At 43.7% G+C, this 27601-nt stretch overlaps 1 protein-coding gene across 7 annotated transcripts; it reads left to right on the top strand.

Moving 5' to 3' along the window:
- Positions 1-91: 91 nt before the first annotated feature.
- On the top strand, positions 92-27601 carry LOC128301843 (proton-coupled zinc antiporter SLC30A2). Of its 7 annotated transcripts, none has more exons than XM_053038490.1 (9): positions 92-262; positions 2126-2331; positions 17023-17207; positions 20564-20668; positions 21110-21230; positions 22079-22258; positions 24853-25102; positions 26553-26700; positions 27346-27601. In XM_053038490.1, the coding sequence occupies exons 2-9, from the start codon at positions 2297-2299 to the stop codon at positions 27486-27488; spliced, it is 1167 nt and encodes a 388-aa protein (XP_052894450.1). In that variant the 5' UTR covers positions 92-262; positions 2126-2296; the 3' UTR covers positions 27489-27601. The 7 variants fall into 7 exon arrangements, with proteins under 7 accessions (XP_052894450.1, XP_052894448.1, XP_052894445.1 ...); XM_053038488.1 differs by lacking the exon at positions 92-262 and adding an exon at positions 548-566; XM_053038485.1 differs by lacking the exon at positions 92-262 and adding an exon at positions 604-775.

Here is a 27601-nt window from a genome sequence, read left to right as displayed (position 1 = left end):
GCTTTGAATAATAAAACTCGTAAACGCTCAACCACAGCCTCCCCAACCCATCGGATCCCGGAGCGTACAGATAGCGCCTCATATTTGCTCTCGCGTCAACAGACCAAGCTTGCCCGTCGCCCGAAGGAGAAATGGCTGTCTGGCAGGAGGAGGACGTGTGTAAAAGTGCGTGCTGCTAAATCGTTCCCAGTTTGAGTGACGACGGTTGTGTATGCCTTGTGGCTTACACATGTTCATCCACACTGAACGTAGCCGTTTGTAGGTAGGGTAGAATGTTCCCAAGGTAAACGACACACGCACACCGTATTAGTGAACGTTTTGTCCAACAGCAGATTGGAGTTTTGTTTGCCGTACGATAATGTTGTTACAAAATTGTTCCACACTAAGAAACGATCACCGACGACAATGGGGATGATGGAATCGCGGGTACGGCGGGTAATCGCAGCCCCTACCGCAAGACGGCCACGACGTGATGCATGTAAATATTGACAAGGTTTAGAAATTTGACTACTAATCTTTCTCCCCACGGTGTAGTACGGTGCTAGCGGAACGGTTTGGTAGTGTTGGTTAGGAAGCTGGGCCTGGCCGTCACCGTTGTCGGTGTACAGGATTGAGCGATATCATTTAAGCGGCTTAGTCACGGTTCTGTGTTCGACCCGGTCGATTTGTCGTTGCGCCCGATGCGGTGGAGTGTTGCCAGATTCTAGTGTACATGTGCCTTTGATAAGCACCTGGTTGTGGATAAACTCGCTTAGTGTAACACACGAAAAAGAAGGTGCAAAATCATCCGATAAGCTGTGTTGTGCGCTTCAATATATCCACTGTTTAGAGGTTTAGATTCGCTTAGGACGGTGCTGCACGAGTAACAATCGCTGTGTGAGAGAGAGAGAGAAGGATGCCATGCTGACGAAAGTGGTTCCATTTTATTAGTACACGCTTTTTGTATAGCAATTAAGTGTCGAGGGTTTTGTCCGTTTTGCCAACTGGTGACACATTGGGATTGAAAAGATGTTTGCACAGCAATCGTAAAACTTGTGTTTGTGAGTTTGGTCCGCAAAAGAGTTGCTAAAGTTATGCCGCGTGTCCGTGTGTCCGTGCCGGTGTTATAGATTTCGTTCTGCCTCCATCGCGGTGTCGCGGGTGTTCGGGGGGGGAACCATTAAAAATAGATTAATATTTCCGAAAGTCCGAGTAACACAATAAAACACACTATCAAGGTTGGTCCAGGCTTTTGGGCACAGAAGGGACAAACTAATATATTTCCGCCCGGCAATCGTCTTCCCCGGGGGTTCTTTTGGCCCCCGTTTTTCGCGATCCATCTTTCTCACCTGCACCAACGGTGAGACCGGCCAGACCGGCTGAATTTGTGTGGCCGAGAGTGAACCATCCGTCCCGGACCGGTGTGTGGGTTTCGGTAGTGTGTGTTGTGTGAATGTGTAGTGTAGTGTTGTTTTTTTTTTCCTCTCTTGCTTTTCTTAACGTTGTTTTCCTTTGCTTTTCCGGTGTATTTTGTTTTGTTTTGCGCCCCAAAAGTAGTGCAGATGCTGGAGAAATTGCGTACCGGATGGGTCACTTGCAGTCATTACTTATGCGGCTCTGATATTTAAATATTTATTACTGTTTAGCAATTTATGGCCCGTAACTAACGCTAGAATCTAGGTGTGTAATGTGGCACCGGAGGTGAACGGGCGTATTAAAGACGTCCAGTGTGTTCGAGTTTTATAGTTGTTTCAAAATAAAAGCGTAACGTAACTTTAGAAATTCAAAAAAAAACATTTTTATTTCGTAATATTACAGTGAGTCTTTAGGATAATATTTTTTGTATTTGAATTTATTTCGTATAATTTTTTTTAGTTTAGCAATTAGTGTCGTGAAATATTACCTACTTTTATAAGGATTATTTTCTAAATTATTAAATTTTAAAGTAAAATATTGTTACACTAGGGAGTAGATTGAGTGACGTACTGTCACTTGAATTGGGGACAGCACCAGCAAGATGGAATTGCTCAAAGAAGAGAAAACATTGACGAGACTTGCGGTGCGACAGGAAGTCCTTCCGGAGCCTCACAAATAGCGACATGTGGTAATGTTTATATTAATTGTTGAACTTTCGTTCGGGTTTTAGGACTTTACTAAAATACATGTAGCGTGCGTGTGCGTGCGTGTGTGATCTAGACAAGTTTAAGATTGTGACTGTGTGCGCGCCGGAAAGTTTTAACGGTCTTGGGTTTTGGACCAGCACCAGCAAAGGTTGAACTGCTAGAGGCGCGGACATACGAAGACCGACTGCACCAGCATGGACAAGGACCAGCAGAAGCAACCGTTGGTTATGTAAGTTTCCTTCATCTACACATCCTTCCAATGTTCGACCGCGGTAGAGTAAGCGGTATTTGAATAGTTGTAAATAAATAAATTTTAATTAACGGTCCACTTCCACGGAACGTACGTAAAGAGTTAAAATGCGTCCAGATAGACCGACCCTGCGCCGCTGTTCGGAAGCGGAAATTTGGCTCTCTACATCACTAGACCGAAATCGGGGAAAGGAGACCCGTTGGAGCCGACCGGGGTCAGCAGGCAGGCAACAAGCGACAAAAGGGCACGGGATGGCGAGCAATGGCGGCTTTCAATCGATTTGCTTCGCGCCGGTTCTGCGAAAGTCGGCAGGTAGATTTTCCAGATTTGATGGTCGGTAAAGTTTTCGGTGTACCCGGCGGACGGCCGAAAGGCTTTGCCGAATGGATGAAGTTGCGAAAATTGTTTCCGTTTGCTCGCGCATTCCACGGTGCGATGGTATTGGTGATTGATTTTCATTAAAGTGAAGCGCATGGAACGCTGGTCGGGCCAAGCGGGCGGCCGAGTGAAATCGTGCAGCTCTAATAGGGGAGGGATATGTTGCTGGTGCAGTGGCGTTATGGGAATGGGTCGCGGAATTTTGGCCCGTTATTGGACTTAGCGCTTATGATTTGATTTTACCATTCCAGCACAAAATAGTTTCCACTAATGGTTGTTCCGATCATTGTGAAATCGGGTGTGCCTGGCTGGCCGTTGGTGTGGGGCAGGATGTACTAGAGAGTGTGTTGCTTTCGGGGATTATGATTTATAAATAGAAATTCCTTGAAACTTTCATTCACCACCGACGAACAACACTAATGCAGTGTAGAGCGAGCGTAAAGAGTAGTCTGAAAGTCATATAATTACGGTTTTGTTCTGCGAAAGCTGCGACCCAATTCGGGGAAGTTTCGAGCCGGAGAAGTTACGGTTAGGTTGTGAATCAATTCTTGAAATTGGACAACATTATACTCATCCTTTCGAAAATTAATTCACATGAATTCCTATGCGAGATACGGTAACATTCTAAGAAATATATTTTATTTGTATTGTCCCTACTACTATCCTAATGCTTCGAAATTTTGAAGAAACGCCAGCAAGCAGTGTCTCCCAGAAGGACATACAAAAAGAAAACAAAACAATAGCAACGAGATCCATCAAAGTGGCGTAAAACGCATTAAACGTCACAGACGAGCATTAAGTAAATCTTTAAAGATTTGAAAAATCAATGAAGACATCGACAAGGATACGATCCGCAAAAACGAGGGCAAAGGTAACAGAACATTGAAAAAAAGGAAGCTCCAAACGTATCCACCTGGCGCGCTGCATTCGAACGATCCAAATGGACCCTTATCAACGATAATTGATTAATCAAACATTCTTGACGGTGTGATGCCGATAGACGAAGGGCAATCACTTTAAAAGTCAGTGCGCGCCCCATCGCGCTCGTGTTCGTGTGCGAAAATCGTTGTAAACCTGAGGCATCACAAACAAAGAGGCTCTCCCGAAGGGTTTACGATACGTTGCGAAGCGAACACGGCACGGTATCGTCTACGGCCAGTTCGAAACCGGTCAATCGCTCAATCACATTTTCCAGAACCTCCAGCACACCACCCTTGGTTGGAGGAAACCTGTCCGCCAGGAACGGATGTTGTTGTTTGGCTGGATGTGTCTTTTACCCCGGGAACGGACAGACTAGGTTTGTCTTCAGTAGTTCTCTGTGTTTTCCCCAGTTTCAACGGTTGTCGCAAACGGTTTGAAGGAAGAAGCATTCAACCTTTTTGCAGCGTTTAGTTTCCAATGATTCAGGTTCCTCTGAACTCTGAACGAGTGAGTGCTAGAGCACTGCGGTATGTTTTTTTTCTGTTACCGTATCAGACAATGTGTGATGTCCATGGCAAAATACTTTTACCTATGAATGCGCCTTTTGGATTTCAACGTGTGATTAATGACTTGCGTAGTAAATTAGCCTTGCAATGCTATGGCAATGGATTTGGTACACAACCCGGCCTATGATATTGGAACTGGGTGAATTATATACACCTTGGTCGATCGCATACTCTGTGGTAAGTCAAGAAAACAGTTGTTCTGTTGTACCAACCTACGGTACGTAGCTCAGCAGTGGAACATCATTCGCACAGCTTGTCTAAGATGGGCTTTCTAGTGTGGTACATCATTTCCCAGGGTGTATCGGTTCCGTTTGGGAAAGACATCCATCCATTCGGCCCAGCAGTGTTCGTTTCGTTTCGCTCTAGCAACCGGGCACCGGGAATCAACAAAACCTCGCCCTCCAACACCCCGTCGTTTGCACCGCTTCCGGATCCGTCCTTCGCTGCCAAGGTCTTGGAACGAACTAAGCACAGCATTAATTACCGCAAAACTGCAGAGCGATAGTGTGAGCACTGGAGAAAATCCAAACACTTCAACACGATGTCGATGCGCGTGCTGTAATTATGCTGTAGAATTAAAACCCACCCCGGGGGGAAAACGCCTTGCGGGGGAGGGGGGAGGGGGAAAGATTTTCGTACTGCAGCACTAATACCGCAGCACTATCGAGTTTTGCCAGCAAATGTACTTGAGTGCACTCCTCAAACACCTTGTGTAGAATCCGGGTCCCGGTTGGTAAAAACCAGTTCATCAAAAATGCTCTCAAAGCAACCAGAGCAGCAACCGTGCCAGCATGGCTGGGGGTGGTGTTAGAAAACACAAGCGGAACTCGTAAATCTATCGGCTGCGGTGCAACGCCCACCAGAGGCGTTGGGTTTTATTTTCTTCCACAAACGTCCTTAAGCCGAACACAGAGAATCGAAAAATAAAGAATGGGAAATGGTGTTTTTCTTTTTCTCTTGTTTCAACTGCTTCTTTCGGGAAGTTTCGTCTCGGTGTGGGAGGAACGATATGCGAGTGTTGTGCATAATCCACGTGACCGACCTTGCTGAGTTGTATTCTATGCCGCAGTGTGAAGATGTGGAGATGGAATGTTGTTTCGAGCTCTTTTCCTGCTTGTTAGTTGCTCACCTATTACCGATGGTCGCACGGTGCTGCGATTAAGTCACACCGCTTAGTGAGCGGCCTCAAGGCACACGGCACCCACTTCAAACACTGCACAACACCAAGAAGTCATTGGAAAGTTTGCGATTCGTCGATGACCCGAACGTCCATGTGGCGCGGGAAGTTCCATCAGCTGCTTGCATCTGCTTTGAGGTTAGGAATGCCGCGAACCGGCGCGCGTACCTCAGCACACTACGACACATGGCTACGCACGGCAAACCACCCGGGCCCGGGGTTTCAAACTTTGCTGACCACAGCTAGCAAATAGACAATAGACGGAGCAGTTCCGAAAGTCAACCCACCAAGTCACTCACCACATAAATCACGCTCAACACCGAGACGCCCGAGCGCGCGTAACCCGTCGGTCGGGTCGCTTTTCGGTCGATATTCGTCTTTGTGCCTGGCGCATTAAAACTTATTGAACCGGCCATCGAAGGCTGCGTCAAACATTTCCGACAACCACACCGCACGGTACGGTATTAATTAAAGTTGTGTGAACTATGTTCTGCGACAGGGCGCAGTCGGGTCTACCGCATCACGCGCCGGTCTCGGTTGTCGGCTTGGTGTGGAGTCACACAAGTTATGCGCTGCCGAGACCGGCTCGGCAGGGTCACTGTGCCAGAGGCTGTGCAGATGGATGACCGAACTTAAATGCGGCGGTCTATAAGTGGGTGGAAGTATTTGAACTTTAATCATAAGAAAATGTGTATGCCAAACATCCGTTAACTTTATGGTTCTGCTATCATGAAACATGCTTCTATTACTTCTTTAGTTCTAGGAATAAATCGTTCTAATAGGTGCAGTGTACAGGGGACAACAATTTCATATTAATTGACAAGCATATCCATACTCTTTTTATGATGGCCGAGAAGTACAAACAAAAAAAAAATAAATACTTACAAAACCATCTAGAAATATAATGAATAATTCGCATGTTAATCTATATTCTTATATTTTGGGGTTTCTGTGTGTAGATTATTTACTATCGATGTATTCACATAAAGTGACATCAAGTTCTAGCAGTGATAGCCGGATTTTCTCATGTGATATCTATGGAGGCGCCCAGTACTTCATTAAAGTAGATAATACAGGGGTTTTCAAGTACGAACAGGGCAAGTTATAACTATTCTTTGAAATCCTTCAAGTTGAAGTGGAAGTTACGGTGGGTAGATAAGGAATCTTTATCACTTTCTCGCTGTTGGAGAAATCGGTACGAAACATTTACAACCGACACATCCACCATGTTTGAAAACTCTCCGAAAGTGTGAGTGATGACATCGCTTTACACAGCAACGATTTCACCCTGCACGGGAAACAATATAGATCTGCCTCAAAATAATTGAATTCAACATAAAAATATTTCAAAAATATGTCCAACGTTACTATTTCATTGAAATGTAACTTGTAATTCTTCTGTTAACTTTATTCCTGACAATCGACTATCCGGGTAGGCCAGGCGTTTCTATTCGCTTTTAACTTATTTTTTCTACGAATCGTAGCTGTTCAAAACTTGGAATATATGCGAAATTCACGGTAATTTTCCGAAAAATGATTGGGAGGCATTTTTTTTTAATTGTTTATCCACTGTTTTTCGATTATTTTTTTTTTGTTCAATACTCCTAATCCTGGCAACCGTGCTACACGGGTAGTTAGAAAGTTTGGAGGCTTAGAACTTTTGAAAACGTAATTCAATATCGCTGCAATGTTCAGAAGCAAATTAATTTAACTCTTCTAGTTTACATTGATATGTTCACTCAACTGAAACCCGTTTTCATTTTATGGCTCTTCGAAGTTGGCATGTTTTATTTTCGAACAAATTAAAAAAAAACGTCTGCGATGGGTGGTTGTTTGAGCTGTGTTCCACGCGTCTAATATAATTTTTTCAGAATCTTAATAAAAGTAAGTAAAAAGTTATATTTCACAATAAAAATTGAATTAAAACCGTTACTAATAATTCATAATTAATTATAACGGATAATTAATTTAATGGGTTAAAATTTAATTAGTTAATGAAATATATTCCGTACATAACCGTAACTATATTCAAAGAAAGCCTTAGATGAAAGGTATAAATTTCTTGAGGTTGTTATGCCACTGAAGAACATATAGATATATAGTTATTGAATTGTTCCCAAGGTAGAGAACATTTTTAATTGTTTATATACATTACAGTATGAAGATTAACTTGAGAACTTTAGAGGGAAGCGTTAAGAATACTTCCTTATTGGTAAATCGAGCTAGTAATGAAGCAAACGACATTCGACTCTCGCAAATTAATTAAAAAGTGAATATTTTAAAAAGAGCTTTTCTTGTTTATGGCACGATTGTGTGTGCACATATACAATCGGTATGACTTTTCTGTTGAGTGATGAACACAAAGAAAACAATGTTAATGTTGCTCGAATAACAGTAATGCAAGGACAATACAATCGCCACATAAACTGGCATGTTTGGCGTTTTGCACATGTTACACATGGATAATTTTATGTTATTAAAAAAAATACAGAGAAACCGCAGTAGGTTAGCAACCTTCTGCGCTCGGGTGAGTGGTGGCCACAAAATAAGAAGAAAAAAAAAACAATACGAATAATGGACATTTGCTCCCCAAGGCGAAACACGTCCTTTTCAATGGTTTACGACAGTTTCGTGTATCCGTTAAGTGCCTGTGCCTCCGCTGTGCCAGCAATGTGCATAGGGCCAAACCGACAGAATGAGCCGGTGCCGGTCGGAAAAGTTGTTTCGCCGCGCCTTCATGCACCAAGTGGCAAATGCAGTTTCCAGCGAAGTGCATCAGCTTTTCCGAGTCGCATTCCAGTCTCCGAGGGAAATGGGCAGGCAGCGAGAACTCATTTCAGTCGTTCACATTCGATGTATCGATGGAGCGAACGTACGATGGCACGTTCCCACATTGCAGCAGCGGCATGAGCTGCTTTCGGTTCGGCGCATTTTGGCGAGGTTCTGCGGTCGGTGGTAGAACACCAACCCAACAAGCAACAAATTGTACTTACACTTACTTCGATGGAACTAATTCCGCAGCGCGTTCCCTTTTGACTCGCAGGGCAAAATCAACTTTGCTGCATCTGGTGCTGCTCGGGGGCTGTTGGCACCCGGGCCGCTTCTGGGACGAGCTCGCTGTGCGCTCAAGTTTCCTTCTGTGTGTGCCTTCCTCGCTGCCAAACTCCCAAAGTAATGTAATGAGTAAATGAAAATGAAACTTTTCGTCCTTTCTTCGCTTGGTTCACGCTTTCTTCGCGCGGTACACGGTTCACACCGTTGCGAACAAAGAAACGCTACGGCACGGGATGGGTTTTTGGGGGTGGGACGGACGGGCAGAAACACGCGGCCAAATGCCAACCCGAATGCAACGGATCTCGTCTTCCGGTTTCGTTTATCCAGCGTTTACCGCTGCGGACGGTTGGTTTTCGGTTTTTCGGTCGAACTGTCAGGCGTTTCTGGCACTGTGTGTCCGTGCAGTGTGGGTCAGAGGAGAATCCTTTTTAGCGACGTCAAGGATCTCTGATATCACAGCGATACGCGCGGCAGCAGAAGCCGGAGCAGATTGCCGGAGCGTAAGCCGAACCGTGCCGAAGTTTTCAAAGTTATTTTTAATTTAGGACAAACGCAGCACGGAACATGACAGCGCATTCGGTATGGCAGGTTGTTGGGGTGTTTTTTTTTTTTATTTTATTTTGACCTTCTTTCCTTGGGAAGCTGGTGGGCGGAAAACTCTCGGGATCGAGGATGGATTAAAAGTTTCACGAACGCCAGCCAAAAGCGTGGTTGTTACTTGTTTTGAGAGTGAGGACTTTTTTGACAAGATCCGCTCGAAACACAAGCGTGTGGTTCCGTGGTCAACGGGTTATCGCGTGAATTTTGGTACCTCGCGCGATTGTATAGACTGTAGGCGAAACCATTTCGATCGAACCGGGGCCATGTGACTTGCACCGGGAAGTTGTTGACTAATGGTGGTGAGGGGTTGAAGTGTTTGTTCTAGCTAAAGTTTGTGGCATTCCTTCGGCCCCGGTTCGTGCGACGGCTGCAAAACCGAGATTGTGAACCAGTGGCGGCGGAAATACTAGCTGGTACTACTAGTACCAAGTATAGAGATAATGATGCGAATTGTTTCCATTCGTGGAAAAGTGTGATCGTCATCATCCGGACCGTTGTCGAAAGCAATTAAGCAATGGAGTGAAGTACACGGACATTACAGTATCTGAAGGGTAAATCAGTGAGGAGATTTTTAAGTTCCGCTTTGCGTGTTTGATGAAACATTTATAAAACGCACCCTGATGTACCTAATTTAATTAGATAGAAATTCATTTACGGTTACACGACCTTTGCTCTTAGGTTAAATAATAGAACTCTAAATTGATTTGAACTCTGTTTAGATGAAATCAGTTCGCTTGCAATTTGATTTATTGGTTTGTTCAGGAGATAGAATTGAATGATAATAACCTTCCATTGTAGAAGCAAATTGTAATTTTAGTTGATAACATTAAATTAACGAGTTGCCAGAAGTTAAAAGAATAGTTCCTAGCTTATGTTGCAAAATGTATAAATAGAACGAGCAATTGTTCAGAAGGCCTTTGCGGTCTGTACACATGTACCTGTGCTATACGTCAGTATATTTTCCGGGTAATTCTTGCTCTAGTATAATACAGCCCACGCAGAGCCCAGAGCCGGAAAGCTATTTATGAACAGTGGAGTATACGTGGAAGGGTCAAATAACAATTCAAGAAACAATTTCCGCACAAATCACTTTGATTCTGTCTAATTAAATTTCTATTCATTTGATGTTAAGTTCCTATTAATTTCCATTATTAATTAAATTCCTCATATGGATATTATTTTGCTTGAAATTTGCGGTCAATCATTACGTCGAAATGTAATGTACCTTTTAAATGAAAAACGTATTTGGTGTTTGTTTTTTTTTCTGTAGAAATATCATTGCTTTTTTGTCCTTATTTTTTGTCCTTGCTTTTGTGCAATACCGATAACGAATTCGAGCCGACCGATGGTCGAGTGGCATCTTGTACAATGTAAATGTAAACTATTTGTTTGCACTAACAAATCGCGCCATTCTTCACTTCGCTGCTAACATTCTTCTCACGTTCCATCGCTAACCATGGCCGCTGATGTTGGGCGAAACGCATCGAGCAGCAGAACCGATTTGCAGCGGACTTGCGTGAGTTACCCATCTGTTCCCTGTCCGTTCGCGAACGGAAGGGTCTCGGTTGTAATCTTCATTCGCCCACGGTTTACACTGTGTTACAACAAATTGATTACATTTTCATAAATTTGCTTACCAAGCACACTGCTGTGTCCGGCTGGTTCCGATAGGCTACCGACGGTAAGTGTGGTACCGCCGATTTCTTGGACGGTCCATTCGTCGGACTCCTCGGCGGTTGTTCGTTCGGACGGTATCGATGGATCATTTCACCATAAACCCGTCCTGCGCCCAACATCCGAAGGATAGTTCGTTTGGGTCGCTTTTTTTTTTTTGCTTCCCTTTTCTTTTCTTCGAAACAACTGCTCCAAAGACTTAGTTGCCTCCAGCTGTCAACACGTTACGCGATGGCGTATCTTTCGATCCCGAGAGGGCCATCTTTACCTTCCCATCATACTAAAAGGTTTATAGTTTTTGAAGAGGTTTTTGTGCCGAGTCCATGCCGAGTTTGCCGAGTTACCACTCCCTCCCTGTGTGAATCTCTTTTGTCAGCCCGTGCGAATCCATTTAGAGGGTTCCGCGGACGCACGGTGCGGAAGGTTGGTGGTGCACGTGACGCTTCGATGCGTTTCGTGCTGTGTGAGGACCTAGAGAAAAGGGACAACGTATGGGTTACTATTTTACGAGATTACGTAAACATTAGCATAAAACGTGAGCATCTGCAAATGTTTCTATTCATCTGCAAGTGTGCACGCCCTCTGCTACGGTGGTGCACAGGAATTTGGTCGATTTTCTGTGAGTTAGAGTTAGAAGTTTCTATTGAAATGTACTAATGGTAGCTTAATTACACACTTTACGTAGAATAAAACACAAAACGAAAGGGAAACGAAACTGTAAACCCGAGTTCCATTAGCAAGCGCTTTATAAATATGGTCCTCCAACGCTCTCCTGGACTGCATACGCTTATACGAAGGACATCAGTGTGTTACTCTCACCGACGACACCCCGTCGTTTGGCAGTAAGCCGAACGAGTGCACGGACTTCACGCTTATGACCCATCGGAGGGTATAAAATTCGGATAATCCTAAACAAATGCTAATAAGACTCTGGGTCAAACACTGGACTGGGCATAGAATGCTCCACCACCTGAAGTACCCTTTGCTGGATGTGTTGAACCGAAGCGCTGCCCCTTTTTTTTGTCTGGTCGTCGCTGGCAGGCAGGCAGCACCAGCAGCAGCAGCACGGCGCAGCAAGGTATTCGTGGCAGATCAGGCGCGGAGCAAACCCTTTTCCAAGGCGAATCATTTGAAAGCCATTTCCAAACGGCCCCCTAGAGGGCTGGTTGATGTTTTACATTCACACTGATTATGGAGGGTTCGGTATTTTACCGAGCTATATTGCTCCGGTCCTTCTGATTATGGTCGGCAGAAGAACTTACGATACCCTGATCCCGGGGCTACCCTTCGGAGGGCCGTAATTTGTTAGCGCACTCGACACTTGAATGGTGCTCGCACTGCGTTTCGAGCATCATTACACTGATGGGATTGACTCATAACCTCATTACGGGAGCATTAGATTTCATCTAGCACGAAGCAGTACGTATGGAGCTGGTAGGGAACTGAAGAAGATATGTCGGATAGTATCTATTCAGATGGTTCTGTTAGTCGCCGGACGGAGGGCTTGTGCAATGCAATGCATATGGTAATTCAATGAAATCTAGAAATCTCATTTGTGTTGATAAGGGATGGTAAGTACTTTGGGTAACTTAAAAGCGTTAAAAAGGAATAACTTTAAAATTGTTGATAAGGTAAAGGGCAAAGGTTTTTACAAATTTAATTTCATAGTTTAACATAGCAATTTGACACTTATGACAGTGTATCAAACACCTTCATTATTCAGGAATAAACAGACCTTTTTCAATCTTAAAGACCCTTAAAGGCATCTGATCTTCCTCATAGCAAGGACTTAGAACTAATAGTATTAAGCTTAAAAATAAATACCTTACTGACCAAGACACAATAAAGGAATAACACTCTTGAACACAGGAGGAATAAATTAATAATACAATTACAAATTACTAGTTTTAGTGTTTACACTTTACGAAGAAAAATAAAACACTTTACAAGGTATAAGGGAACATTTAGGGTATTGAACTTTCTTTTGGAAAAATTAACTTAATTGTTCAATTAAACAATAATATTGACCTATTTATGATATTCGGTCGATATCTGCCGCAATACGAGCACAAGAATTAAAAAAAAAAGAAAATTCAGAAAAAAATTTTAAGATTGTTCCATGTTTGAGGAACTTTCAAAACCGCACAACTTATGCAATTTTAAAAAAATTTATTTAATATACAACTCGAAAACATTCAGAACCTTTCTATGCAGTGGAGGATCAATCCCCTTGGAGGCCCAGGGCGGAATTTTTCAAGTGGGCCCATAATTTTGCTACGGCATTATCGGTGTTAGGGAGATGTACTTCAAACATGATGTAACAACACCAGCAAAGTCTTGGAAAGAAAGCTCCCTTGCGTACATCTCAGAGTTCTGTTGCGTAGCCCTGTAAACGGGCCTAGTAAGCTAGTCTCTATATATAAACGTTTGTATGCGCTAAGGAGAACGATAACGCCACTACTTGGATCGCCATTAGCTGGTACGAAATTCCATACAAAACCAGCTGTTTTCAGATTGCCGATACCAGGAGAGCATCCACGGAAGAGATAGCACCTAGTACAGCAATTTTGCTTGAAAACCGCCGAAAGGTATGCAATGTTTAAACACTAACTTTCCCGTCGGTGGAGAAAAATTTCTTCGAAAACTACCAGTTTCTGAATGTATAGTACCAGGAGAGCATCCACGGAAGAGGTAGCTCCTGGTACTGCGCCGTAAGGTATGCAATGTTTATACACTAACTTTGCAACCAACTTGCAATGCGCCGTCAGGTATGCAATGTTTATACACTAACCTTGCAACCAACTTGCAATGCAAGTTTGGTGCAAGCAAGAAACTTGCAGCAAGATGGCGCGCAATATGGCGCCCAACTTCGTACTTGCATGCAACAAACTTGCATGCAAGCTTGCATGCAAACTTGCATGCAAGTTCTTGCAAGCAAATTCTTGCATGCAAACTTGCATGCAAGTTTGTATGCAAGTTTGTATGCAAGTTTGCATGCAAGAACTTGCATGCAAGTTCTTGTATGCAAGTTCTTGCATGCAAGTTCTTGTATGCAAGTTCTTGCATGCAAACTTGCATGCAAACTTGCATACAAACTTGCATACAAACTTGCATGCAAGTTTGCATGCAAGAATTTGCTTGCAAGAACTTGCATGCAAGTTTGCATGCAAGCTTGCATGCAAGTACGAAGTTGGGCGCCATCTTGCGCGCCATCTTGCTGCAAGTTTCTTGCATGCACCAAACTTGCATTGCAAGTTGGTTGCAAGGTTAGTGTATAAACATTGCATACCTTACGGCGCATACCTAGTGTATAAACATTGCATACCTTACGGCGCAGTACCAGGAGCTACCTCTTCCGTGCATGCTCTCCTGGTACTATACATTCAGAAACTGGTAGTTTTCGAAGAAATTTTTCTCCACTGACGGGAAAGTTAGTGTTTAAACATTGCATACCTTTCGGCGGTTTTCGAGCAAAATTGCTGTACTAGGTGCTACCTCTTCCGTGGATGCTCTCCTGGTATTATACATTCGGAAACAGGTAGTTTTCGAAGAAATTTTTCTCGACCAACGGGAAAATTAGTGTTCTTGTACTGGTGCAATTTCGTTTATACTTTAAAGTCACAAAGTCGATATTCTTCTCTGCATTTAATTTATCACATAGAAACAAATGTTTTATATAACCAAGGAAGATATTTTTGATCAATTTTCTACCTTGTAAATTATTTTTTTTTTTGCTATAAATTAACTTTGTTGTAAAATTTTCAAAAATCGCACAATCGGCAAAATTTTTTTGGGGCCCCCAACACGGCGAGGCCCTAGGCGACCGCCTACTCCGCCTACCGTTTGATCCGCCGCTGTTTCTATGTTTATTAAAATGGCTGAATTATCATAAAAGCAGCGATGGGAACGTATTGAGTTTAAATTTCTCATACCAATAATAAAAATCACTTCTGAACGACAGAAGTAAAATTTACGACCACAATTAATCAGAACCAACGATTCCGGTTTACATTTGACAACTGTATGTCCGGCATATTCAAGTCTTTTTTGTCTGATTGCCGGGATAGCCATAAATGTGATAGAAATTAACGTGTGTTGAGTCGAAATGATAAAAAAGCGCCTGAATTAATACAAAAATAAATTGAATTCAACACAGTTGACAGCTCGACAGCTGCTCAATCCCGTGTGCCGGCGTACCAGCCCGGGACAGAAAAGTGTCATTCTTGGCCAGGAACGCTCAACCCCGATGCAGGCCAAACGTGTCACGATCACGATCAGGCGAATAATGCACACAGATTGGGGTGGCGTTCGCGCATGTTGTGATTGCGTGTTGCAGTTCATCAAAATTCAAACGATTGTTGAATTTGGTAATTGGATTTATTTGATTTGCTTTGCCCATTTTCCGATGCCACACCGGTGCTCATTAATGTTTTAAAATGATTTATGAGATACCACACGCTCCGGCCCATGCGGAACCACCGGGGCTGTGACTGCGTGAATTGCAGCCGCGCCCCCGGGGAGGGGGGGGGGGGGGGGGGGAAACGGCGCGCCGAATGGAATGGAATGATGCTCGAAATTAAAACTCGGAATGTCCGTTGTCATCAGCATCGGGTGGATGGAATAATCAGACGTAGAAAATAAAAACGTTCTCTTGGCCTTCCCGGTGCCGTTCGGCTGTGCAGCGGCAGTTTTGCCCCACAGCGACAGCGAGCGCAGCCCCGTACTGGAATACCATTAGCAGTGGCACCATTTTTACAATTCATTCATTTATTACCACAGCTGTGGCCAGGGCTTTGTGCGGATCCGCTGCCAAAGTCATTTCATTAAAAAGAAACGTCTCGATCGTGCCGCCCGGTATGCGAACACCCTCTCCCGCCGTACCGGAATGGGTGGTAAACGGTTTTTTTTTCTCTCGTCGGCATCCTCACTCTCGTCTACGGTCACGAGGCATTTGGGGAAAACTTATGGGCACTGCAGTAAATTACTGTCCATCCGACCACCCCGGAATGGGTTTTTGGGGATCGTTTGTTGAATGTATGCCGAACTGCATTCATTACATTTCCGGACAGTGCATTCAGGGGGGGGTTTTTCCCCCCGGTGGGACATGGGATGTTCTCTACCGTGTGTTCGTGTGTGTGTGGTGCCTCATTCGGTGGAGTGGGCACCACACAGCAACCATGCATGCATAGTAGCGCGGGTAACAACATAATTTCCCAACCCGGTACCACTCAAATTCATCGGCAGCAGCAAAAGCAGGAGCCCCAATGGCAGCTTCCATTCATTCTCCTGCCGATCCGATGCGGGAAGATGAAGTCGGCTTTTTTTTTCGAGCAAGAACCGGTTTGGCAGGTTCCGTACCCTGGGTTCAGAGTGCCCCCCAAAAAAAAAAGGGCTACAAAATTTACGATCGGCTTGCAGCCGAGGCCCGCGCTGTGCGATGAAATAGTTTCAATTTTTCTCTGCCCGTTAGAAAAAAAACACCCTTTTTCTAATCCATTTTTGGCAAGCATTCCGGCGAAAGTTCGCTTTGGGGCCGAAATTCCTGGCAGAAATGTTTTACTTCGAAAATATTGAAGGTTTTGTAGAAATTTAATCGGAACGTTCCCAAAAAAAGGGGGGAAAACGAAAGCATAATAAAAAAAATATTACAACACTAGCGACACAATCAGGAAAATGGTTTTTGGTGAAACAACACGGAAATCGCCGTCGAAAAGAATATTATGCACTTAACATAAATAAACGCTGATCCCGTACCAATTTGGCGCACAGCTTATGCAGCATATTTTCGCTTCAATTATAATGCTTTTGTTTGTTTGTTTGTTTTGTGCCTCGGCGCTGTTTGGGTCAGTGGGTTTTTTTTTCGAGTTAAAGATTTTACTTTAAAATTTTCCCCTTTGTGCGCTGTTTTGCTGTTACGCGTTACGCACGCATTTCATTTGTCCCAGCATGTTCTTTGTCTGTCCTCATTCTATAGACGATGCAAAGTGTAAAGTGAGCGTCTTAAACATGGAATGGCAGCGAGAGTGTAAGGCCAACCAGCTTCATTTTCAATTTATAACCGGGGCATGTTTGACTTCACTGTCTTGGCCATTTGCCCCGTGCAAACGCTTTCGCTGCAGCGCAGAGCGTTTGCACAAAACACGCGCGGCAACGCAGGAAGGAACCGGAGCGCCCTTTTTTTGTTTGATTTTAATTCGCTAGATATCGTGGCCGTTTCGTAACGGCCAGCGCATCTCGGCGCCCATTGTCGCAACGCCATAACTAACTGCTACTCTGCTTCTCTGCTTTTCTTTCCACCAGCGAGTACCGGAAAAACTATGGGACGTCTGCCAGCTCGCAACCGTTCCTGCCCGCGGCAACACAACCGACCGACGCGTCCGAGCAGCAGCTGCCACCTCAGCGGTCCATCATCTATTGCGTGCACGGACAGCTGGCCGATTCCTGCTGCGAGCTGCCAAACGAGCTCAGCATCAGAAAGATTGACTGTAAGAGTTGACCGTTAACTTACCTTCCGTTTTCGGTTGTAGCCCCCGGTTTTGTTGTGCTTGATATCTACACCGCATTTATGCTACTTACCGATTGTTTCCAGTCCTTACAAAACCTGCCAGTTTTAGTTTCATGATGCAATGCGGAATCACAATCGGCAGTGTATCTGTGTGTGTACTGTTGAAGGAATTGAAGTTTTAAAAACAAAAAACGCGAAGAAAACAAAACAGATTTTAAAGATAGCTTTTATTCTGCGTTATTCTGCGAACGTTTTGCCAACAGACAGTTCTAGAAAAATTCAACACATTGCTTTGTGTGAAATGTAACAAAAAGCACAGAGCTTTCCCTTCCTCTTATTCGCGTTACTGGTTCTTGAAATAGCGAATTAATTGAAAAACCTCAGACTGATGATGGTTTCGCGCAGGTGGACGGCCAAAATTTGACCTTTTCATCCGACGGACGACGGAATGTTGGTAAACGTAAATGCGTCTAAAATGTATTTCATTCTTAAACGTTCGGTAATTGAATTTTTATCACCCCCGAACTGGGCGTTCTCTCGCTCTCTCTCTTCTTCTCTATCTATTTCTGGGTTCATAATGCCCATTTTGCCTTCAGAATCATAGCTGCGTCTGTGCGTCTGATCCATTGTTTTATAAGCTTTCTTTTTTCTAGTTCTTTTCTTGGTAACGGTTTGTTGGGAAAAGAGAGAAAAATGTCCGACGGAGTGTGAATGAAGGACGACCAGCGCTGTGTTTCGTAAGCGTATTGAGTGGACAGTTATTGTTGGTCGAGTAGGCGTCCATTGTTGGATGGTAGCAGGATAGGCGATATGGGGTGTCATGGGCGATGGGAGGCGTGATGGACATGATGAGCAAACAGGCACCCGGACCATCGTTGAGTTTATCATTTGCTTTATTATTAGTATTCCCTTTTCTTTCCGCACTGCTAGCATTGATGCAAAAACCGCAAACACACAGCAATGCGATCGTTCTGTATGGCTACGATGCCGATTAATGGGGAAAATTGGTTTTACTTCGAATGGGCTAGACTAACACAAGTCTGCTAGCGCTAGACTGACGCCGTTTGCAAATATTTACGCACACACACACACACACACACACACACACACACACACACACACACACACACACACACACACACACACACACACACACACACACACACACACACACACACACACACACACACACACACACACACACACACACACACACACACACAGACTCGCACACGTAGATTGTTTGTCAGTCTCAGGCCACTTTCTTAGGATGCTTTCACGATTTAGTCAAGCGTCCACTTGTCGGACAGAGCTTTCCGCATCATAATCATCATCCCATGCTCCCTCCCCAAGTCAGCCCCATTTTGTGCTGCATGAGTGGTTTATTAGTTCCTCTAGGGGGTTCCCAGCCTAAGCTTATGATTAATCTCTCACGCTGACTTGCCCAATGAATTCTCCATCGTTCCAGTGGATACTTAGATCACTCGATGGCTTCGGAGATCTTGAGCCGATGGTTTGTGTAAGCACATAATCCATGCATAATCTTTTCAACGCACGGTTTGCAAATACTAGCGTTACGGCAAGCTGCATGTACCGTGCACAGGATCGGTCAGCAGTTGTCAGCTGCAACAGCTCAGCGGCAAACGGGTATTATCGGGAAAAAGGATACAACGGTTTTCTGTGTGCAATCGAGGATTTCTTACTGGTTTTATCAAGCACGGCTTTCAGAGAGTTTCAAGCTGATTGGATTAAAGGGAACGTTCGGAAAGTTTTCATTGTTTCCAACGAACGCACTGTAACGAATGCATTGATTTAAAGCCCGCAGTGCCGCACTACAAAACACAGCAGCACACAAGAGGGCAAAACACTTTCCGCAACTAAACTTTCCGCCGACTCGACAACAATAGTGTTAATTTGCTTCTGGTTATCTCTTTCCGCCCGGGGGTGGGGTTTTTGTTTTCCCCCCTTTTTTTTGTGCTGCTACCGAACAAAGTGCAACAGAGCAAAAGTTGCTTTTCCGCGCCACGCCGTGCGATGCAATTTTTGGTGGACAATTTTTTTGCTCGCTCGTTTACGATCGAAACGAAACGAGCTGTACGAAAATCGTTGCTTACCACTTCTCAAATAGGCGATTTTTTTTGCCGGCTAACCAAGACTGACGGGTAGACGCTAGATGACGACAATTCGACTGCCTTAACTACACCGGCGGAGCTTTCCTTCAAGCCGTTGTAGTCGACTTTTACCGGAGGGGAAAAAAACGTTTATTTGCCTCAAGAAGAGATTTCGCACGACGTATAGCGTACGGAAATAGATCTCGAGTGAGAGTGAGAGAGACCTACGCAAATGAAAATCAAATAGCACAACAAAAAAAAAAAAAAACCCCAGCAGCAGAAAAACTGATCGGTGAAAATCGCTGCCCGAAGACGATCGGAAAAGTATTTTCCATCACAGAGCGTGACATGGAGCAAAAGTTGGCAGCAATGGCAGTTTTGTGGAAATCACAGCACACGACAAAAGCCCCGAACGGACAAGACAAGCAGAGTAGTACTACCTCGCGCACAAACCGTGCCATTGCATATATTGGCCCCCCCGGGGTAAGCGCTAAAACGGTGCAATAGAAATGCAGCAACCGATCGAGATTTTGTGATTGAAGTTTTGGATTGCGGTTAAATGTGCACATTTGTATCTGTGTGTGTGGAAAGGAATTTTCGCCTTCAGTTTGAGGGTGTGAAGAATTGTGGAGAGAATTCTGGCAAGACGGCGGCTATCAGGCAACTGTTACGCTATGAGGAGGGAATTTCAAATCGCATTTTTTGTTGTTGCTGCAAGTCTTATTCAAGTTTTCAAGTGTGATGGTTTTGCTTTAATTACCGGGACAGTGTGGAAGTGGTTTAAGTAGAAAATTAAATTTTATATCACTCTGTTTTTATTTTATCAATCAGCTAAATCGCTTAACAAAAAACGGGCTATCAGTTGCGAGTGCCTAATGAGGTGGAGCTCTTATTTTAGTGATTTTTTAAGCGCCACTGACGTTTTTTTTTTGGTGCAGGAAGTTAATATCAGTAAAGTAATAAAACAACATTATTGTTTTGCGCATTTATGTCTCTGCTCGAACCTAAGTTTTCTAAGAATTCTACAGATGAGCTCGCATTAGTTTGTAATAGCATCGGTAATCGTAACGATATGCATACCTGAGTAGCTCAGCTTTGATTTATAATCCGTACTAATTCACCGTGTCAAACACATGCACCGCACTGCTAATTGCTCACCCATCATTGCACAACCCACCATCGTATCGCCCACTTATCTGGCCGTTCTGACCTTTCCTCGTTTCAGCGCATTGTCACAAACCACGGCCGGAAGGGATCGATAAGATAGCACGGAAGAAGCTCATGCTGGCGAGTGTGCTGTGCGTCATTTTTATGATTGCCGAGATAATAGGTAGGAACTAGGTTGGTGAAGCTCGTTTTTAAAGGACCACTCGGCTGAGAACTCAACTGCATGCACTACACACACACACACACACACACACACATCGACAACGAGGGTGGAGTCTTTTACTGCAAGAATGTACGTTGCTTCGAAAGGCGAATGTGCAACAGCTCAAGCCACGAACCCAAGCCAAAACCCAAATCGACAGAACGACGATGGTTTGTGTTCGACGGAAATGCTTTATTGTTTCCACTTGTTGGACGCAATTTCTGGCCAGTGCACGTCGGCCGACGAACGCAATGCTGAGGCCGAGCTTAAGCGCAAAGAGAGAAAAGGTTCCCAAAATGCACTTCTACCTTCACCCTGATTAACAGCAAACGCTGGCCTAAATTCACTTGCTGCGCCCCGTTTGAATGGAGGTACCCTGGACTCATTCGTTTCCATTTTCAGGTGGTATTTACTCGAACAGTCTCGCAATCGCGACAGATGCAGCCCATCTTATGGCGGACTTGGCCAGCTTTATGATATCCCTGTTTGCGCTATGGATAGCGGCAAGGCCGTCGACCAAGCGGTAGGTAGTTTGTAATGTTCCGGGCACGGGCAAACTCGTGCAGCAGCATGGTGCTGTGAAAGGAAAAACTCTCCGCTGGCCCAAGTGGCTCTTGTATCAACCGGACAACGTACTCGGGGTTTACTCGCCACCCTCAAAGATGGGATCGGGGTTGGGAAAAACTTTTAATAACTTTCCTTCCATCCGCTGCGCTACCTTCGTCGGCCTGGGTCAGTGCGTCGTGTCTTGTTGACGGTGCCGGACGGTTCCGCCGGATCAAAGCGAATATTATCCTCGGATAGCAACCGTGGCCAGGGCACCGCCAGTTCGGAGTACGATCTTGGGCAAGTGATAGATTTTTTGCCTGGTTGATTTTGCCTTAGTGACCGAAACTCGTTGTAATATAATTAGGGTGAAGTAGTCTTCCCGTGGCCTTTTCGGACTAGGGGTGTAATAAGCAATGATACGGATCGGTGGCGGTTGTGCACTGGTGCTGGTGCGCATCCAGTGAATGCAACCGGCGAGAAGTTTTGCAGCTTTTTTTATTTGCGCAACATCAAAGGCACAACAACAACGGACCAAGAAGAGATGCATTTAACCCGCTCGGCAGTGATAAAGTGAAGCAGACGCTGCGAAAGTTTATTGTCTATACAGAGGAAAACTTTGAAATTGAAATATGTTTTGCAGCAAAGTTAAAATCTCTTGCCCGGGTTATGAGTTCCGAATTCGAATCGGTACATAAAATGTTTGCTGCAAAGTTGTCAAATGTTGCCAGTTTTGTTGTTTTGTTCCCTGTTTTCCCTGTTACAATTTACCCAATCGGTGTACATTTGCAACCGAACCTTATTTCATTCGCTGTACAATTTTAGGTTATCTTTCGGCTGGTATCGAGCGGAAGTGATTGGCGCGTTAGTGTCGGTGCTGATGATTTGGGTCGTAACGGCAATATTGTTTTACCTGGCAGTGCTGAGAACAATCAGCAGAGACTTTGAGCTCGATGGGGAAGTAATGTTGATAACATCCGGCCTGGGAATATTGGTAAATGTGATGTAAGTATACGTGTTGCTATATTTGTTGCGTAAGTCATAATAGTCTGTAGTCGTGAGTATACGTGTACAGTATTTGATTCATTTGTGAGAAGTTTTATTTAGACCATAAAGTTGATTGTCAATACTTGTTTTAATTGAACTTTAAAAACAATTTAAACCAGTAACTGCTATAATATTTCATTAAATTAGAAATTTATTGTATTTTCATATTTCATAAATAATATATTGTATGCCTCTGGGGTTAATTTGGTTGCCTCTGAGGTTAATTTAAGGAAAACTGACAACAATGAAGTAGAGAATCTCGTGAAAGGAAAAAGGAAACAGGGTAAAAAGGATAGAAAACTGAAGAAACAAAAGAGAGTAAAAATCAAGAAAGAAAGAAAGTAAAAGAAAATAAGATAATGGATAGAAGATGGAATAATTGAAACAACAGCAGAAGACAGAAATATGGCAAAAATGGCCTCTTATGAGAAGAAAAAATAGAAAGAGAGCAGAGCGAATGGAAAAAAAAGAAACATTAAAATCAAAGGAATCGGAGACATCGTTGAATCTTGTAGTGATTGCATATGAATTGTTTTAAAAGTTCATCCTAGGTAATATTAAACAATATTTTATGTTGTTTACAAACCTGAAATATGCTTATTGAGAAAATGTTTTGTAATTAAGAGATAGTTGATTGGAGTCGCAGAAAATCTAATTTGGCTATACTGTTCCTATCATTTCGCTATAGTTGTTCTTATTATGGCTACACTTTGTAAAGAACTGAGAACTGCAACTGCGTTTCAAGCGAAGCTACACATGAAACATTCGATTCCCTGAAGTTTGGGTGTTCCAATTGAGGACATACATTGAGAAATTTTGCAATTTTTATATCTTTAATAATAAGAAATAAACTGGTTGGAGTAAAGACAACTGTATTTGTTCGACAACATTCAAAATTTTTGAATGAAAGTGGTTTCCATCAGATCATCAGATCCCAAACGTCCAATTTAATTGAGTGTTTCTTATGTGCCACAAGCATTGAGAGCGGATTGTTGATTTATCAACCTATTTGTAGGTTAATGTGTATGAAGTAATGCATAAAAACACATCGGTGCAGTCGACTCATATAAGCACGATGATTGAAACCCAACTATGATAGGACGATAGGACCTATAATCCGCCATAAATCCGTGACAATCCTGGCTAGTTCCCTTATCGTATCATATATCAATTTGCTAGTGCTAATCACATTAAATCATTTGCGGTATCAGAAACAGCTACAACGTCGACTACAACCGTAGCGTCTTGCGGTTGCTCGTTCTTCGATTTTTATCGCCTTTTTTCCCACCACCATTGCAATAGCGCTGGTGGGGTGTTACTCTACGGTAAGACTTTACTCACGTTGCGAACACACAGTGCAAGCGCAGTGCTTCGCAATGGCGGTACATTTCTTGCAACGGTGGCCGATTGGTGAGCTGAAGTGCTCGCAGCCAAAGACAAGACCCGCGTAATCCCATGTTGCGTCAGTGTCATTTGATTGTGGCAGATAATCCTTCATTCGTAGAATTAATGGGTGGCATTATCCTCCATCTTAATCCAGCGCAGTGGCGTTCTTTCTTCGCCGGTACAATCTGTCCGCGCGAAGCACTGCAACTGGTTTCTCGGGTTGCAGATAAAGGCGATAGGAAATAGTTTCGCCGTGGCAGAGCGTTTTCCTTGGGTTCGTTAGGCGCGATAGGCGCAATAGTAGCAATGGTGCGACGAGTTTCCAATAGAAGCAGTGGAATTTATTGGTTACGGACAGGTTTTACACCGATTGCGCTGAACGACTTACCGGTACCCCGGGTTTTTCTTCCACTCAGTTAAGCTGCTTGCAAAAGGTTGCCTTAATTCGTTGGCAACGGTCACCGTCGCCAGCTGGATAATTGAATTGGGTCGCTCCAGAGCGTTTGAAACCCCGCTGGAATTGAAATAGAGGTGTACGTGGAACTGAGAAAAGAGTAATTCCAAGCGCAGGAATTCCTCTGCCGCAGAGGTGAGTTATTGATTTGGTTCGTGTTTGCTTCTGTACGGTGCCACAGCCACATCCGAAGAGAAAATCCTCTGTGAAAAAGCGGTGTGGTGGGAGTAGTTAAGTAGCAAATTTCATGTGAGCTACGTAATAAGCTCAGCGGCTACGGTGCAATGGCGTGCTTTCTTTAACGCTTCAACCTACCACTCATGGTGCTTCTCGGTTTGGTACTAAGGCCGCGATAATCGGGTCGCATAGACGATATGAAGATCTTCGCCTTTCGGAAGGCCGAACTGCTTCTTCGGTAATTGTTTGCCACATTTTTACATCTAAGCGTTTGTCACGCTTCTCTTCCACTGGGCCACATTATGAGTAAGGCTGCAGCCTTAAGAGACACCGCCTGCTTGAGCACAGGCATCTCCTGTTGATGCAGGCGGCAATGATCGCGTTGCTCTGCGGTGAAGCAAACCCCATTTCGCTTCGATGCACGTGTTCGAGCGTGTTGTTTGCTTTGGATTTAATTTCTCGTAACGATTCAAGGTTTTCACCAGTCGGATGACGTTTTGCGGGATTTCTTTTCTCGCTTCTTTCCATTTTGCAGCATGGGCGCAACGCTACACAACCATGGCCACAGCCATGCGGGCGGTGGACACCACGAGGAGGAAAACATCAACGTACGGGCCGCATTCATCCATGTGCTGAGTGATTTCGTGCAGAGCCTGGGCGTGTTTATAGCGGCGTTGGTGATTTATTTCAAGCCGAGCTGGAACATCATTGATCCGATCTGCACGTTCGTGTTTTCGCTGCTAGTGCTCGCCACAACGATTGCCATCATGCGAGATGCAATTGTGGTAAGTATGGTTTCGCAAGAAGACATAAATCACGCTATGTTTAGCATTTTATGTGGGTTAATGTCTACATCGCTATCGATAGTTGTTTTGGATTTCATCAATGACCAGGCGTCTCCATCGGTTAGTTTGTCTTCAGTAGTAACTGGGTGGGCTTTCTCCACCAGGCGCCTCCACCGTTTAGAGAATTGATTTAATAAAAAGGGAATTTTAGGTGTTTGATATTTTTGAACTGCTATTCGTGTTATTGTTTTAAAAGAATATAATTTTCTTAATTTTGATTATCAGTTTTACGAGTAATTTTTGTTAATTATTTGCTTGATTGACGTTTAGTGTTATATGCTTTAAAAAAGATTTTGAAATTGATTTCTTCAAAAGCAAGAATAAATTTTGAATTAAAAATGAGGAGAGTTACAAAAAGTTGTAAATAACGATGATTTTAATTTGCAAGATTTTCAAATAATACTGATTGAATTGGGCAAGATTTCACAGTATTTACCGAAAAATGCAGTTGAAATTGAAATTGCATGGAAAAGCCTCTTTTCTTTGAATATTTCTCACGGATGGAACGCCACAGAAAAACACTACCGTATCACTTAATTCGTTCGTAACTTTCCCGATCGGTTGGTATATTATTTCGAGTGATTTTATCAATCGGTTAGTAAGCCGTCAGGAATTGCGATGGAAGTGAACACCGGCTGCCAAATGCGGGGGGTTGGTATGAAATTACTTTAACACACACCCAGCAGCCCATCCTAATGAATATTGTATTTCAATTTGAAACAGTTAAGCCACCATCTTGGCTTTCGTACGCGCTTCCGCTCAAGCTTCATAATTTTGCTTTAGCCTTTAGCACATCCTTCTGCTACCTGCGCTATCCACCGTGCGGAAAGCAAACGTCCGGAGAAAGGCTCAATAAAACGGGAACCGATTTAAGGTTGCACACTTACTTACTGATTTTATTTCCCTTACCCCGGGCCATCACGCTCGAAAGACGCACCCCCGCACGGGGGAGATGATTAGAAGATGGCGGGTGGAGCGATCGCGCGCTCGCTTCGGTGGAACTTTTTCTTTCACCAATTTTTCGCGCTCGGCCCTAGTTATGTTTCTTTACTGGCCTCCAGTGTCGGTGGGGTCTTATTTTTACCCTTGCAACCATACACTCCCAATGCTTTTATGTGCGCCATACACGAAGGATTCTTTAACCACTTTCTGGAATCAGCAGCAGCAGCAGCGTTCCATTCATGCAAGCCGCACCGGAAAACACTTCACACTTACTCACGCACTTTATTTGTCCGCCCGGTTTGCCTGCCTGGTGCCACCCCTTTGCCAACGCTTGTTTTGTGACGAGAGATATCGTCGGGCACAGTGCGCTATTATCATAGCCTTCCTGGGTTTTTTTTTGTTCTGCTGTTGTTGCCTGATCTGAAACCGTATTTACTCCCCTTCACAGGTTCTTATGGAGGGCACCCCGAAGTATCTCGATTACACCGAAGTTATGCAAACGTTTCTGCAAATTGAGGGCGTCGTAAGAGTACACAATCTGCGCATTTGGGCTCTCAGTATCAACAAGATAGCACTCGCTGCTCATTTAGCTGTCGGTAAGTAACAGCAACAACAACAAAGTGTGATCTTGTGTATTTCGCGGCTGCTCCTTATTGTGTGCTGCGTGTGTATCTAGTAGCAAAAAAGGGGTTTTTCTGTTGTTGTTATGGTGCCAGTTTGTTGGAAAAAAGGAGGCTTGCTGGCACGAAAGTTTGTGTTGTTGTGTTTGTTTGTGTTTTGCAAATTAGCTTACCAAATACTGTTCATTAACAGGAGGAGTGTGTTTTCCGTTAAGCGTGAAATAAAATTAGTTTTTAACACTAGAACTACCAAGCGTTTTAAGCGTTTATTTGTTGTTAATGGTTTCTTTATGTACAATTTCGTACTGCCGGGTTATGTTTAAATGTGTTTTGAGGATCTGTTTAAAAAATATGTAAAATTCATGCACCAAGAGCATCAAATGTTTATTAAAAAAAATTGAAGTGATTTAGTGAAACATATCGGAAATTTGATGGTTATTAATACATTAAGCTCCTATTTCTCAAAAAGCGGTATGAAAATGTTAGGAGATAATTTATTATAACATTTTTGCGGACATTTAGTTACTCGTTAACGTAGCGGAAAAATCACAAACAAAACTGTTTCTCTCATGATTTTTGTTGATGTCTTCATCGGTTTAATTTGATATCGTTTCTTTACAGAGCCAACCACCAACACGGAGCTTGTGCTGAGGGAAGCCACACAAACGGTACACGCTAAGTACAAATTTTTCGAAACAACACTGCAGATAGAAGAGTTTCAACCCGATATGGAAGATTGCAATCAGTGTTCGAATCCAATTTAGCGCGCCAGAGCGCCAGGGAGAGGGCGAAGTGAATCTCGCCCGCACGCAGCACTGCTGGCAGAAGGACAAACGTTAGCTATCCGCGTTAAAATAAAACTATAAAACTGTCAAAG

This window comes from Anopheles moucheti, chromosome 3 (assembly GCF_943734755.1).
Source record: "Anopheles moucheti chromosome 3, idAnoMoucSN_F20_07, whole genome shotgun sequence".
Lineage (NCBI taxonomy): Eukaryota > Metazoa > Arthropoda > Insecta > Diptera > Culicidae > Anopheles > Anopheles moucheti.
This window is presented reverse-complemented; position numbering and strand designations above follow the sequence as displayed.

Coding starts and splice junctions, on each gene's coding strand:
- LOC128301843 (XM_053038490.1), top strand. CDS start 2,297: ATGGACAAGGACCAGCAGAAGCAACCGTTGGTTAT. Junction 20,669..21,109: donor TATGATTGCCGAGATAATAG/GTAGGAACTAGG, acceptor TTCCATTTTCAG/GTGGTATTTACTCGAACAGT. Junction 22,259..24,852: donor GGAATATTGGTAAATGTGAT/GTAAGTATACGT, acceptor TCCATTTTGCAG/CATGGGCGCAACGCTACACA.